Source organism: Oryzias melastigma, linkage group LG13 (assembly GCF_002922805.2).
Source record: "Oryzias melastigma strain HK-1 linkage group LG13, ASM292280v2, whole genome shotgun sequence".
Classification (NCBI taxonomy): domain Eukaryota; kingdom Metazoa; phylum Chordata; class Actinopteri; order Beloniformes; family Adrianichthyidae; genus Oryzias; species Oryzias melastigma.
In genome coordinates, this window is record NC_050524.1 from 25,256,505 (window position 1) to 25,271,716 (window position 15,212).

At 40.2% G+C, this 15,212-nt stretch overlaps 1 protein-coding gene across 2 annotated transcripts in view; it reads right to left on the reverse strand.

Annotated features, from left to right (window-relative positions):
* The window catches only part of gkup (glucuronokinase with putative uridyl pyrophosphorylase), a 33,647-nt gene that overhangs the window by 4,061 nt on the left and 14,374 nt on the right, over positions 1-15,212 (reverse strand). The window contains exons 8-22 of one of the 2 annotated variants that reach the window (XM_024258160.2): positions 12,699-12,776; positions 12,492-12,583; positions 11,362-11,467; positions 11,212-11,291; positions 11,075-11,143; positions 10,955-11,015; positions 10,862-10,878; positions 10,733-10,790; positions 7,528-7,620; positions 7,395-7,455; positions 7,214-7,327; positions 3,256-3,313; positions 3,117-3,185; positions 280-343; positions 134-205 (exon numbers count right to left, since the gene is read on the reverse strand). In XM_024258160.2, the coding sequence (XP_024113928.1) occupies positions 134-205; positions 280-343; positions 3,117-3,185; positions 3,256-3,313; positions 7,214-7,327; positions 7,395-7,455; positions 7,528-7,620; positions 10,733-10,790; positions 10,862-10,878; positions 10,955-11,015; positions 11,075-11,143; positions 11,212-11,291; positions 11,362-11,467; positions 12,492-12,583; positions 12,699-12,776 (1,092 nt within the window). The remainder of the gene's footprint in view (positions 1-133; positions 206-279; positions 344-3,116; positions 3,186-3,255; positions 3,314-7,213; positions 7,328-7,394; positions 7,456-7,527; positions 7,621-10,732; positions 10,791-10,861; positions 10,879-10,954; positions 11,016-11,074; positions 11,144-11,211; positions 11,292-11,361; positions 11,468-12,491; positions 12,584-12,698; positions 12,777-15,212) is intronic. The other variant, XM_036214759.1, reaches the window with a different exon arrangement.

Genomic DNA, 15,212 nt, shown 5'->3' on the forward strand with positions numbered 1-15,212 from the left:
TCTTTCATATGAAGACGGGGGCCGCAAATCATCATCCTGCGGGCCGCAGATGGCCCGCGGGCCGCGAGTTTGAGACCCCTGGTTTAGATGGATCTATGCTCTAAACCCGAGCTATCCTATCAGAGACCCTCACCAGTTTGTCCTGATCCAGACACAACCCCACCACGGCACCACCGCTGCCAGGAAACTTCACCGCCGATCCGAACTGGAAGAAGCAGCAGAAGCTGGAAGTGTCCTGAACGGATCCTTAAAGTGAGTCTAAAGGAGGGCAGCCCTGACCTGTCTCGCCAGTCGAATCATCATCATGTTCCCCGGACCCAGACAGTCATCTGTGTAGATGGACCTGGGGGGAGAGGGTCTCAGTTAGCATGCAGTACACCAGGGTGTCAAACTTAATCGCATCCAAAACACACTTTAGGTCGCAGGCCAAACAGGGTAAACATTTATTGAGCACTTTAAAACTACATTTTAAAACGTCAAAACCATACATTTTTAACAAAATTATGAACTAGATATATAGCATTACCTGTGATAATGCTAGTGTGAATGCTGTAAGCTGAATTTGACTGTGGAAAATGTTAGTGCCGATAGCTGAAGAGGCTGAAATTGATAGCTAAAAACCCTGAAGCTGATAGCCAACTAAACTATTAGCTAGATGCTAAATTAGCCCAAAAAAACAAAACAAAAAAAATTAGGTAAACCAAAACAGCTAGCATGTAGCTGAAAAAAATAGCTAAACTTCAAAATAGCGTAAAAATTTGAAAAAAGCCTAAATTAGCCAAAACAGCTAGCATGTAGCTGAAATATTGGCTAGACTCCAAAATGGGCAAAAACATTTTTGGAAAAGCTAAAATAATTCAAAACAGTAGCAGAATGCCAATTTTTAAAACTTTAAAACTGTAACTTTTTAACATAATTATGAATTATAAAAATGCAGGAATATTATTCCAGAATAAATCAACTTAAACCTTAAATAACTTTTAATATTTTACTCTCAATAAAAACATATATCTGGTCTGGACACCTCCCTGGTGAGGTGTTCCGGGCATGTTCCGGAGGCCCCGGGGAAGACCCAGGACTCGCTGGAGAGACTATGTTTCTCGACTGGCCTGGGAACGCCTCGGGGTCCCCCCAGAGGAGCTGGAGGAAGTGACCGGGGAGAGGGAAGTCTGGGGATCTTTGCTTAGACTGCTGCCCCCGCGACCCGGTCCGGATGAAGCGGAGGAAGATGGATGGATGGATGGATGGATGAAAAATATATTTGATCATAAATAACAATAAAATAAAATGATCTGGAGGGCCGGATAGAATTACGTGGAGGGCCGGATCTGGCCCCCGGGCCTTGACTTTGACACATGTGCAGTACATAAAACTGTAAAACCAAAACATCCTCTTCTGGATACACAGTGAGGTACAGGCGCTGCTCTTTTGTCTTCACTACTGAACACAACAATCTAATACTTTCAGGAAGAACCCCTGTGGGGTCCAGGAAGTTGGATCAGAACCAATCTGATATTATATCACCATCAACCCCAAATCAGAAACCTTCTGACCTCTCTGTTTTTCTGACATTGAAAAATGACCAAAGGTTGGGCCCCCCAACGAGGAAAGACACATTGCTAAGGAGCAGACATGACTGAAGGAGACCATGTGCGACACCATGGTCTGCAGGACTCTGGATGCAGTCCTGTGGGCCCTACAGGTTCTGGATACAGCGTGACCCTTGTTCTTATCACCCTGTGCACTGCAGACCTCTATTTCAGCTCAGAACTGTCATGTTCAGAAACACGTTCACGATACATCAAGGGTGACAGAGAAGAAAAGCGTAATAGTCTGGTTGGAGACTTTGCTGCCGAGTGCTATAACAACCGCCTAACGCCTCAGAGACAAAGGAGCTGCTTCTTTTTTGTAAATGTGTGATGTCCCCTAAATTAATGGAGTTTAAATTTCCGTGAAGGAGTCAAAGTCTAACCCTATGAAGACAGAGACAAACCAAAGACGGACAACCCCGAGGCACAGAGGAAGATGCCTAATGGTGAGGGACTGCAGGTTTGAGGGCCGAAGGAACTAATTTAAGGAACCAACACGTTCTCATCCTCAACTCGTCACATGCTGACGTCTGGTTGAAGACCCCTCCACCTCAAAATTTGACGTTTTGAGTGTCCCCAACTCATGCTGGATGTTCCTAAAATTAAGGGTACGCAGCCCTCAGGACGCGGTACCGGACACTGGACTGGTCCTCTGGACACGTCCAATACCCTAACCTGGTACCAGTACCCCAACTCGGTACAGGACCCGAACCAGTGCCAGATACAGCACTGCACCCGAACCAGTACTAGATCCGGTGAGGGTCGCTCTAACCCGGTACCGGTTCATGTCTGGACCCAAACTGGGCCTGGTCTTGAACTGGTACAGGGTTCTGGTACTAGATACCAGTCAGAGTGAGATTTTCTCGCGAGGAGACCAGTAAGGGTTTTTGCCACCACGAATCTGCTGCAAGTTAGCAGAGACCCTTTATTTATTAGAATTTTGGTTACCTAGGTTACAGAAAGACTCAATCTAAAGATTAGTTTCAACAGTCAATCATAACATCTTTTTGCAGACACAGGAACTGTCAGACTGGGACGGCCTTATCCATTTCCCACACTTCTGCCTCTCGCCAGGTGGCATGTCGAAAGTAAACAAAAGGACCTCCCAGCCCAGAGCAGCAGCCTTCACATGCAGGTTAACTAGAAGAAAATAAAAAGCTGAAAAGGCTGTTCGATTTACAAAATATATACATTCAACAGGTCCAGATGCGGGTCCGGTACCACGTCTGGTACAGGTACAGCGTTTGGTACCAGTTTGGGTCCGGTACTAAGTTAGTGTACTGGTACACTCTGCGTCCCGGTACTGTATTGGTTCCAGTTCGCGGCCTGAAGGTTGAGAACCTGTGATGTAACGGGAACAGCCAGCAAGTCAGAAAACCATGAGTTGGACACCCAAAACGTCCATTTTTGACTCGGAGGGTCCTTAACCAAACGTCAATACGTGACGAGTTGGGAGTGAAAGTGTGTTGAATGAACACCTGGAGCAAAAGATGGAGGACATCCAACAGATAAAATAAAATCCCCCACCTCCGCAAGTCCAGGTTCTGGTCCATCAGCTGAGCCAGGCAGATCCAGTCTTGGTTCTCAATGGCAGCCCTGCAGAGAAGAAGAAAACCACCTTCAGGAGGAAGCATGATGGGATGCATGATGGGATTTTTTTATTTACCAGGCCTGATCTGTGAGCTCAGCAAAAGACCTCATGGCCTCCAGTACAGCGTCCTCACCTGTGGAGACACAGACAGGTAAAGGAGGAGGAGGTCCTGTGACCTTGAGGTGTCCCATCTGCTCTGATAAGCAGTGACCGTCATGTTCACGGCTGGTGACGTTCACTGACGCATCAGTCAGATTTACAAACATGAACCCTACAGAAGATGATTCATTTGATGTTATGCTGCTGTTCACACTGAACGTGATTCAAGCAGCAGAAGTCACCAATTTCAATGTTAAGTCAATGGTACGGCGCAATCTGAGGTCATGCGGCGTAGAGGTATGGCAAGCCAAGGGGTCAATAATTGCCAGGAAAAGCGTGGTAAAAACGGCGTATTGGCCATGAAGAACACCACTTTTTACTCCCATTTTAAAAGTAGCACATAAATTACACCGTCTTATACTGTCATGTATTTATGGAGGTCTGGTAGCAGCAAATCACGGCGTGGCGAGAGTCTAAATGATCTGAACCTCGGTGAGGTCACTGCGTTGCATCTACCAATCAGGGAACTCAGCTTTGGGCACAAGACGTTTTCAGTGACTCGATCAGCAGTAGAATACTGATCCACTGGAGCCTTTTTGTCCTGAATCTCCATCCACCTCTGGAAACGAGCCGCAGGGCTGCTGGAGCCAGACTGCTGTTGGGCGAAGGCGGTTACATCCGCAACCTTCAACTCTTCAGTCTCAGCGACTTAACTTATTATCCATAGCCATTTTTGCACTATTTCCACCTAATGGTTCAACCTTGTTCATTCTTTCTTTAAACTTCCTATTGTAAATGTTGTACATTAGATACTACTGTTTGTAATTTATATTTATATTTTTTGCTACTGACATGATACATTTAAATAAACGATTGTGTGCTCTTTGGGATAAATAAAACAAACAAAGAGAAAATTGGTATAAAAAAATGAAATAGTTTACAACTTTTGACAGTTTCGCATGACTTCCTTTCAAAATAAAATACATTCTACATAGGATCATGTCAATGCAGCAAATGCAGCAGGAAGTGTAGTCATCGATGATTAAAAAATCTGTTTCTTTTAGTGTTTCTGGTGCATTCCAGCCACAAATTCATAAATATAACCAATAAACTGAAATCAGAGCCAATGAAGTGACATCAGTTCTTCATATTTATTCATTTTTAAGGTATACCTCACCTGCATCACCTGTCTGCAGGTCACTGGTTAAAAACATCCACCACATTGCTGTTTACACACAGTATTTGGTGGGACCAGAACTTTTGAGTTTGGCCTTGTAGTCCTACTCCCATCATCTTTCCCATGTAGTCTTTTAATCCTGATTATCCTGTTTTTAGCCACAATCCAAAAGATCTGTGTTTTCCTGCAGACTGGCAGGAGTTCATCAGAAATTGGCCTCTGAGTTGTGGACGGGGCAGCTGGCGCAGAAGTAAGCCTGCACTTTGCATCGTCACTTTGTTCACTCTCTCTCTCTAGCTTACAGCCCCTCACACCCTCAACCTAACATTAGCTGTGCAACAAAAATGGTGAGCAATATCGGAGTTATCCAGCCGCACAGTTCAGATCCAGACTTCAGCTCAGACGAGGAAAACAAAGACGTTCATGGATCTATTTGTCTGCAAGAGGATGATCAGAATGGAGCGATAAGCTTGTAGCCTGCTGATTGTAGCTAGTACGTAACAACTACAAGCTTTTTTGAACGCCAATATTTTGTCTGTTATTGATTTATTAAGATTTTAATAAAGAAATATTCAGAAAGTTCATCTTAATTTTCTTTCAGTGTGTCCTCCATCATGAGGAAAAATGCTACAGGAACATGTCAAAACGCCATTTTCACTGGACCGGGTCTTTCAGTGTGTGTGCTGCAGCACAATTTTATATTATATTGTGAAATGATGAACATCATCTCTTTTGTCTCAAACAGATGGTCCAGTGATTGTGTGATCATCTTCTTCATCCTGTGACTGCTGCAGGAGCTAACCTTGTTTTATAACATCTTTATTCCTCCGTTTGTCATTTTTTGCTTCCTCAGTTCAAGGAATACTGCAAAAATGTCATTAGTTGTTCAGTGGGTGGAGCAATCAACTTAACACTAAGACTTAAGCATCTCCATTTACTTCTGTAAATGGCGGTCTGGGTAAATGCTTGACTCTGATTGGCTGCAGGGTGTCCTTTAAAAAGTGATGAAAGAAGTAATATAAGAAGTTCTGGTCAGATAGTCTAAATGTTCTAAATTATTGTGCTCACATAAACATCAGTTAGTAACAGGCAGAACAGACACTTGGAACATAAGTGGACATACAGTATGTAAAGTCTACAGTTTATCACAGCAGTAAGACAGAGAAAAGATCTCTTCAAATGTCTCTATGATGGACATGAGGCCTCCAAATGTTACAATCAATGGCATTGTTGCATTCAGTTATAGTTTGTTAAATGTTCTACTGTCTTGCTTACCTTATAACACGTGGCAAAGTCAAGACCCGGGGGCCGGATCCGGCCCTCCAGATCATTTTATTTTATTGTTATTAATAGCCTGATGTTATGTTGCGCTCATTTCTAACTTGTATAAATATATTCTTATGGAGGGTAAACTGTTGAAAGTTATTTAAGGTTTAAGTTGATTTATTCTGGAATAATATTCCTGCCTTTTTATTATTCAGAATTATGTTAAAAAGTTACAGTTTTAAAGTTTTCAAAATTTACATTCTGCTAGTTTTTGGACTAATTTGGAATTTGCGAAGATTGTTTAGACTCTTTCGGAGATAAGCTACTTTTTGAGCTACATGCTAGCTGTTTTGGCGAATTTAGGCGATTTTTAAAGTTTTAGCTAATATAGTTTGGATAATTTAGGATTTTGTTTTGGTAATTTTGAAGTTTAGCAAGTTTCTCAGCTACATGCTAGCTGTTTTGGTTAGCCTAAGTTTTTTTATTTTATTTTTTTCTAGGCTAATTTGGCATTTAGCTAATAGTTTAGCTTGCTATTAACTTCAGCATTTTTAGCTTCAGCTTCAGCATCTGTGGCCAAATTCAGCTCACAGCATTCACACTATCATTATCAGAGGTAATGCTACAAATCTAGTTAATAATTATGTCAAAAATTTACGCTTTTAAAGTTTTAAAAATGTAGTTTTAGAGTGTTCAATAAATGTTTATCCTGGTCGGCCTGCGACCTAAGGTGTGTTCTGGATTTTGGCCCCTTGTGGGATTGAGTTTGCCTTATAGCTTAGAACACAATGTTTTTATACAAAATGTCATTATTAATTATTAAAATAAATAATGTGTTTGTTGATCCACATTTAAGGATTAGAGTGTATTTTTCTTTAATCAAAGCGATCCAGGAAACTCCTTGTGGACTTCTTTCTTCTTTGAAACCAACATTTTCTTCATCATCTGGACAAAAACGAGGCCTTAGGGGAGAACTTTCCCTCTGAAATGAAGCCTTGGATCACTTATTATATAGATTAGCACATTCACCACCGTCTGCTGCCCAGTCCTCACACCTCAGCTCTACAGTGCGAGGGGCATGCTGGGTAGTCGTTACCTTGACAATGTGCTACACCACAACAGTCAATAGAAATGTTAAAAAATGCAGGATTAAAGTACGAATAGTTAAGTAAATATTTCTTTCTTTTGTGCGCCCTTTGACGTGATCAGAAACTAATGAACTTGGTGGAACTAACTGCCCTCTGTTTTATGTTGGACGGTTCACGCTTCCATTCATTTCTGCTACTAGGCACTTCATCACGCTTTATCTCTTACTTACAGATGGTCCTTCAGTATTACTATTTTAGCACCTCTTTGATGGATTAAAAGCTGCATTTCATTTCAAAAAGATCCCAGTTCCATATTTTCTAATCAGAGCTGTTTGTTCTCAGAGTGCAGGATTCCTGAGCATTTTAGAAATCCACACACAGATAAACTCTCTCACACTCATACCATTGAGCCAGCGCTGCCGGATGTTACTGTGGATTCTCCCAGAGTCACTGGGGTCGCTCAGGTAGGCCAGCCAGAAAGTGGGCAGGTTCTTCATGTCTATAGAGATGTAGCTCCCTGAGAAGAGAAACCAGCTGAGAGCTGCACACAGAAGCAGTCTGTCATCAGACAGAAGGGGTAGTACCATAGCCCTGCTGCTCCATGAGCGCCTTGCTGAAGTCCATGTACACCAAGCCTTCGTAGACCTGCAGACAGGTGAGGATCCTGTCAATGCGACCTCAAAGAACCAGAGGTCATTCGCGCGGGGTTAACCAGACCTGCACCACTCGGTCCTGCAGACCGGCTGTGATGAACAGCTCATCTGTCTCCACACTGAGGATAAAGTTGGCACGGACGGGTTTGGGAAGATCCTGCAGTTGGTGAAAAAGGAAACAGTTTCTCACAAAGAGGGGAGAACAAAACACTACTTATGGAAACCAATGCAGGACTCCGTGTTAATTACGGAGGGAGAATGAAGTAAAAATAAAAAAAATGGAAGTAGAAAAAAAATGATGATTGCTAACTGGTGCTCACCAGAAAAATGTTTTACTTTAATTTTTAGAAAAAAATACTTAAACTTTTAGAAATTTCTTTTTTTACTTCAGTTTTTAGATTTTTTTTTTATATCAATGTCCCTTTAGAGGCTCCGTAGAAAATAATTCAAAAACAAAGAAAAACTTTAATCTGATCTTTATCTTTCTATGGTTGTACTTGACACAAACTTTTATGTTGAAAATATTTTCAATTTATTTTCTAAAATAACCTGCTCTAAAATAGCTACTTAAGTCCTATAGAATTTCAATATATATATACTGTATATATATATATATATATACTGTATATATATTTGCATATATAGCAGTAAGTGAATTCTGAAGATTTAGAAGTACTTTGAAGGAGCACTGTCTGAAAATATCCATCCATCCATTTTCTTAACTCGTTTTATCCCTCGTGGGAGTGGTCCCCAATCACCAGGCCACGGGCTGGCACCGCTCCATGGATCAATCGGCACCAGGCCACAGAGGAAATAATTATTTAGACCTGTTATTTTTCTTGTCTCGACAATCTTTTATTTAGAAAAATAGCCGGAATCTTTAAGCATCAATCACTTGAGCTGTAAAGTTTAGTCAAGGGGACAAAATGACTACATCTACAAGATCTTTAATTGGTTTTGAAAATCAACAGGATTCAATCAGTTACACTGAAAAATAAAAAAGTAGAAACGTTGAATGAGGAACGTTTCTTTGCTCATAGATAAGTGATATGTGCAGAACAGATGGAAATGATAAAAACTCACTAGGCTACCAGAAGTCCTACTTAAAACATGGATTTATAGCAACAGCTGATTCCCACACACAGAGCCAGTTGGCATCATTTCCATCACATTATTGTCAGAATATAGAGTGTTAATGTGTTGTGTACTGCTCATATTAACAAAGTTGTGTTCAAGTATTCTGTTCCTTTGGTAACATCCTCAGGTGCTGACCGGTCTACTCTGCAGCCACAAAAACGTTGAGGGAGGCGGCCTTACAGGGTCATGAGGCTGCTGGAGCCTAACCTTGCTACTGTTGGGCGAAGGCAGATGCGCTCGGAACAGATCGGGAGTCTGTCCTGCAGGGCCACAACCCCCCACACACATTCACACCTAGAGTGGCTTTGGAGGCATCAGTTCACCCATGAATCCTGTTTTAGGACTGTGTGAAGAGGCTGCAGTCCCTGGAGGAAAACTCAGACATACACGAGGAAAACAGGAGAACTCCACACAGAAAGGTCCAAACTGGGACTTAGTGCTGTAAAGCAAGACCGTTAACCACTGTGCAACCCTGTTCAAAAGTATGTTTTTGAAACAGTTACTTTTGTAAACTAAAAAAGAATCTTTAACAGTATTTTTAAAGCTATTTTTTAATTACCTCCAAAGGTTTTGACAGAAATTAATTCTAAAAAATGTTCAGAAATGATTTTTTTAAATAGCCTTCTCATAAACTGTTCACAATAGCGTCAGACAAAATGGCTACAGGGCCGACAAAGTGAATAGTTACTTCTGGTGTTCACATTTAGAACAGCAAAGCTGACAGCTGACACTGTTTGACACAATTTTATGTAAATAATAAAAGGTAATCTTAGCAATTTCAACAGAAACATGAACAATACTTATTTTATAAATGTCCTGTGGAACTGTATTTTCATTTCCTGTCTTAGATTGTTCTCAAATCAAAATACAAATGTTTGATATCCTCCAATATTATATATGATATATTGTTTTATTGTAAATATCCACCTTTCATTTGAGCAGATATTATTCTAACAGGTTCTATTTTGGCTGATGTTATTTGCATGTATTTTAAGTGCACAAAAGCAGAAATTCATGTTGCCCACATTTAATACCTGAAACAAAGATGCACATCTCTGCATCGCCCGTATGCATTAATCTCTTCCCTGGATAAATGTACTTGTTCTACGGGATATTTGATGGCATAATAGTAAAAACAGGAACGGTTTAATTCAGTGAAAATGTCCAGAGCAGCTATCGAGACACGTAGGTTCAGCTTTCAAAATAAAAGTGCCCAGGTAAAAAAAATCCCTTCTGGGTGAACGTATTTTAGAACATTATGTGGAAATAGTCACTTTCATATTTTTGGCAACAGCTTTCAATTAATTTGATCATTTTTATCTTTATTTTCCTGCAGATCAGACCCAGTTATGATCAAAAACAAAGAGGAGTGATGTTAGAACCACGGCTGAGCTAACAGCAGCTCACTGACCGCAGGAGAAAACATTACAACAGGAAGAAGTTTGACTTTAATGCCTTTAATTGTCAGACTTTTGCTCTGTTTACAAGGATTATGTGAGAATGAAAATTTAAGTAACTTTTAACTGCTGAGACAAACGGATCTTCTGCAGCTCCACGTCTCAAAGCCAAAGCTAATGCTAGTGTTAGCATTAGCACAGATTAAAAGAATAAAATCATAATTACCTTCATAATCAAACGAGCAGCATTCAGTGAAGTACTTGTAACCTTTGTCTAACTTTAACTGGGTTGTCAGAGAGAATTAATCCAGGACTGGTTTAATCTCATCCAGAGGATTTAGGGGAAGAACAATGTTTCCAATGTTAATGATGTGGACATTTTTGTTAGAACTTCTCCTTTGGAGAATCTTTGTAACACTGGATGTGAACTGGATTAGATTAATATAAATATATTTAAATTATATAGTAGAATATTAATATATTTCTAAACAAATGTGTATAAATGTGTAAACTCGAAATTGAATTGAAGAATCAAAAGAATCTAAAAAATCAGAATTGAATCGATTTGTTCCTGAAAATTATGACAGATACCCAGCCCTACTATTGATGACTCACATATTTCTGAAAAGTATTTTTTCTTTTTTTTTGTGGGGTATTAATCTCTGAGCATATTCTCTGAAAATAATGTTGCTTTTAGTGAAAATAAAGTAATGAAAACAGACAAAGCTGCCTCACCGCATCAGTGATGTTGTAGAACTTCATCAGACACTTGAGCGTGGCAGACACGATGGCACTGAGGCGAGAGCGTGGCCACATCAGTCAATCAGCTCAACCTGGGAGACCTTCATGACACACAGTGTTTACCTGCTTCCAGCCAGGCCCTGCACACAGCACACACAGGAGCCAGTCACACACTGAGCATGCTCACATCCATGCCTCCAGCTGAACTCTCCTCACCACTTGTCGAGGGATGTTGGTGTCGTACTTCAGGGTGAAGTTCTGCTTGGTCAGAGCGATCCTGCAGGACAGAACATTCAGCACTGACCCCCAACACCAGCATGCAGCGAGTGCTCTCACCCTTGTTTGGAGCAAAACTGGTAGAACTTTTTGCATGTGGCTTGCAGCAACCGCAGCCCGCCCAGGTACCTGCAGAGACAGAGGGCGGGTTTAAACTGTAAGGAGGAGCTCTTCGGGCCTGTGGTCAAGCGTCCTACCCCTCCTTTCTGCTGATGCAGAACAGATCCTGCAGACTGCCAAACTCTGTGGGGTCGTTGAGAGGGTGAGGGACTAAAACCTGCAGGAACAGAAATGTGTTTAGGTCAGACACAGACCATTCATTAGTCTGAAGTTCCTACTGCACCTACCAAAGTCTGGCTTTCCAGCAGGGTGACTTCAGCCCAGAAGTTAGAGATGGTCATGGCGATGGTCTTCCCGTTGAACCCATCCGATGGGTTTCCCATCAGCCCCACTCTGTGAGGCAAAGCTTTCTTCAGCACAGGTAAGGTGGGGGGTCACCAAAATGTGACCGGGGGGGGCCTCCAGATCATTTTATTTTATTGTTATTAATGACCTGATGTTATCTTGTGCTTATTTCTAACTCGTATAACTTTGACAAAATAAATTTTTATGTAGAATAAAATACTGAAAGTTATTTAAGGTTTACGTTGATTTATTCTGAAATAATATTCCTGTCTTTTTATTATTCTCAATTATGTTAAAAAGTTACAGTTTAAAAATTGACATTCTGCTAGCTTTTAGGACTATTTTAGAATTTTACAAAAAACTTTTAGGCTGCTTAAGGTTGAGCTAATATTTCGGCTAATTTAGGCTTTTTTCCATTTCTTAAAATATTTTAAAGTTTTGCTATTTTTTCAGCTGGAAGCTAGCTGTTTTGTCAAACCTAAGTTTTTTTTAGGCTAATTTGGCAATTAGCTAATATTTTAGTTCACTATCAGCCTCAGGGTTTTCAGCTATCAGCTTCAGGGTTTTCAGCTATCAGCTTCAGCATCTTCAGCTATCAGCTCCAGCATCTTCAGCTATCAGCTTCAGGGTTTTCAGCTATCAGCTTCAGGGTTTTCAGCTATCAGCTTCAGCATCTTCAGCTATCAGCTTCAGGGTTTTCAGCTATCAGCTTCAGTGTTTTCAGCTATCAGCTCCAGCATCTTCAGCTATCAGCTTCAGTGTTTTCAGCTATCAGCTTCAGCATCTTCAGCTATCAGCTTCAGCTATTAACACTAATATTAGCTAATATTTTAGTTCACTATCCGCTTCAGCGTTTTCAGCTATCAACACTAGCATTATCACAGGTAATGCTATATATCTAGTTCATAATTAGGTTAATAAGTTACGATTTTAAAGTTTTAAAAATGTAGTTTTAAAGAATTAAATAAATGTTTATCCTGTTTGGCCCTCGACCTGAGGTGTGTTTTGGATCTCAGCCCCGTGTGCGATTGAGTTTGACACCCCTGCTCTGCGGAGAGAGAGTCGCCCTCACCTGGCGTATGAGCGGCAGGTGATTGGCTCAGCCCTGCAGTCCTGCTTTTTGGCAGAGTAATGAGTGAGCCACTTGGTGTAGTCCGAGAGTCCCTAAGAGAAAACACAGAACCACCATCAAACAGAGACCAACTTCCACCAGTATTTCTTTATTCAAATCACTGTGAATCGGGAGCAGACAAAAAATAAGTTAAAAATTCGGATGCACCACTTGTCCGATGAGCTGGAAGCCCGTGGGAAGTTTCATGCCAAACACATCCATACGCTTCTCATTGACGAGCCACTCCTGCAGAAGACATGAGGACAAGGTTGTCTGTTACTGTCCTCTGAGCAGATGGATGGTGGGAAAACAATCAAAGATCTCAAGGCAAGCAAAAACTTAATTTAAAATAAATATAAAATCAGCAAGAACACAGGGAATTACAGGGGAAAGAACAGCAGGAAAACAAAAAGAAGAAAGAACAGAGCAGAACAGTGGAGAAACAAAAAGCAAAAAAGGCCCCAAAAAATAGGTCAAAATCTCTCAAACTTGTATTTTTTTTTTCGTTAAAAAAAACAAAAAATCTGCCAGTAAAGTTAAGAAAATGTTCTTGCTGAAAATTTTATTTAAGTAGAAAGTGTCAGTCACTAGGACATGTTTTCTATCTTGTTAATTAAAAACTTTATTAATAAGATTATTTTTCCTTCAAGACAGAAATCTTTTCTTGAATAAGGTTTTTTTTTACTTTCTTAAGATGCAGTTTTTGCAGAGTTTAACAGAAGAACAAGGCAGAATCTATTTAGGAAGTAAAAGAGAAGATAAAACATTGTAAAGGGTCGGCAAACTGAAAGAAAACCAGGAAGTGTAGGCTCCTATTTACTGCTGTAATAAATAAAAGTTAAAATATGTTTTTAAAAAAATCAAACTTCAATTCAATTCAATAAATGTTTACTGAGCTGCTATTTTAAAAGTCCTACCCAATGCTCAGAGTGACAGCAAAACTCAATCACTCCAGGGGCAAAATCCAAAACACAGCTTATGTCGCGGTCCGAACAGGATAAACATTTATTGAACTCTCTAAAACTACATTTTTAAAACTTAAAAACTGTAACTTTTTAACATTATTATGAAGAATAAAAAGGCAGAAATATTATTCCAGAATAAATCAACTTAAACCTTAAATAAGATTCAAGATTTTACTCTCCATAAAAATATATTTTATATTATACAAATTAGAAATTAGTTCAAGATAACATCAGGCCATTAATAACAATAAAATAAAATGATCTGGAGGGCCGGATAGAATTAGCCGGAGGGCCGGATCCGGCCCCTGGGCCTTGACTTTGACACATGCTGCCGAGAACATGACAGACTCACAGATTTCAGACCCAAACTGCATCGTAAAGTTTCCACTCTGAGTGAAGAGGCCGTGTCTTGTTTCCTATGTTGTGTTGGATGCATTTCACATTTAGACATTTACATTGTGTCACTATTGTAGATCATTTATCAATGTACATGTTAGTCTTTTCATCAAACGTATAGTTTGATCAAAGTCAGCTGGGCAATACTATCCAGCCAAACCAGATCATTTTATATTATTATTATTATTATTATTAACGGCCCAATGCTATTTTGTATAATTCTGATAGGATATATATTATAGAGAGCACAATATTTTGAGATATTTATAAGTTTAGTTTTTTTAAATATAAAATGCCATAAAAGTAACGAATTTTGAAAGTTTTATCTTTTAACGTTTGCTTTATTTCAAACTTGTATAATTTTGGGAGAATGTATTAAAAGGTTTATGTTGATTTATTCTGTAATAATATTCCTGTTTGTTTGTTATCATATTTATATTAAAAAAGCAACATTTATTTTTTACATGTTCAATAAATGTTTATCCTGTTCGGCCTGCGACCTACTGTGAGCTTTGGATTTTGGCCCCTTGTGACTGAGTTTGTTCTTGTGAGGGGCACGTAACTGTTTTCTACTCTGATAGGGGGCCCGGGCCGGGTTGTAGGCCAACAGAAAAAGTTTAACGATCACACCCTAAACGTGAAGATTTATGCTTTTCCGTAAAACTACACAGAGCCAAATTTTAAATAATTAATGTCTGTAATCTTCATAGAATAGAATTATAACAAAACACTAGATATATAGCATTACCTGTGATAATGCTAGTGTGAACGCTGTAAGACGAATGTGGCTGCAGAAGATGCTGAAATTGATAGCTAAAAATGCTGAAGCTGATAGCTGAAAATATCGAAGCTGATAGCCAACTAAAATATTATCCATCCATCCATCTTCTTGTCCGCTTTGTCCCTTTCGGGGTCGCGGGGTGCCGGAGCCTATCCCGGCTACTGATGGGCGAAGGCGGGGTTCACCCTGGATAGGTCTCCAGTCTGTCGCAGGGCCTCATTCACACACACATTCACTCTCACATTCACACCTAGGGACAATTTAGAGTCACCAATGAACCTATGAAGCATGTTTTTGGACGGTGGGAGGAAGCCGGAGTCCCCGGTGAAAACCCACGCATGCACGGGGAGAACATGCAAACTCCACACAGAAAGGTCCCAGCCGGGAGTCGAACCGGGGCCTTCTCGCTGTGAGGCAAGAGCGCTAACCACTGCTCCACCGTGCAGCCCTAAATTATTATCAAAATTCCAAATTAGGCTAAAAAACAGAAAAAAAGTCTAAATTCTCCGAAACAGCTAGCATGTTGCTAAAATATTAGCT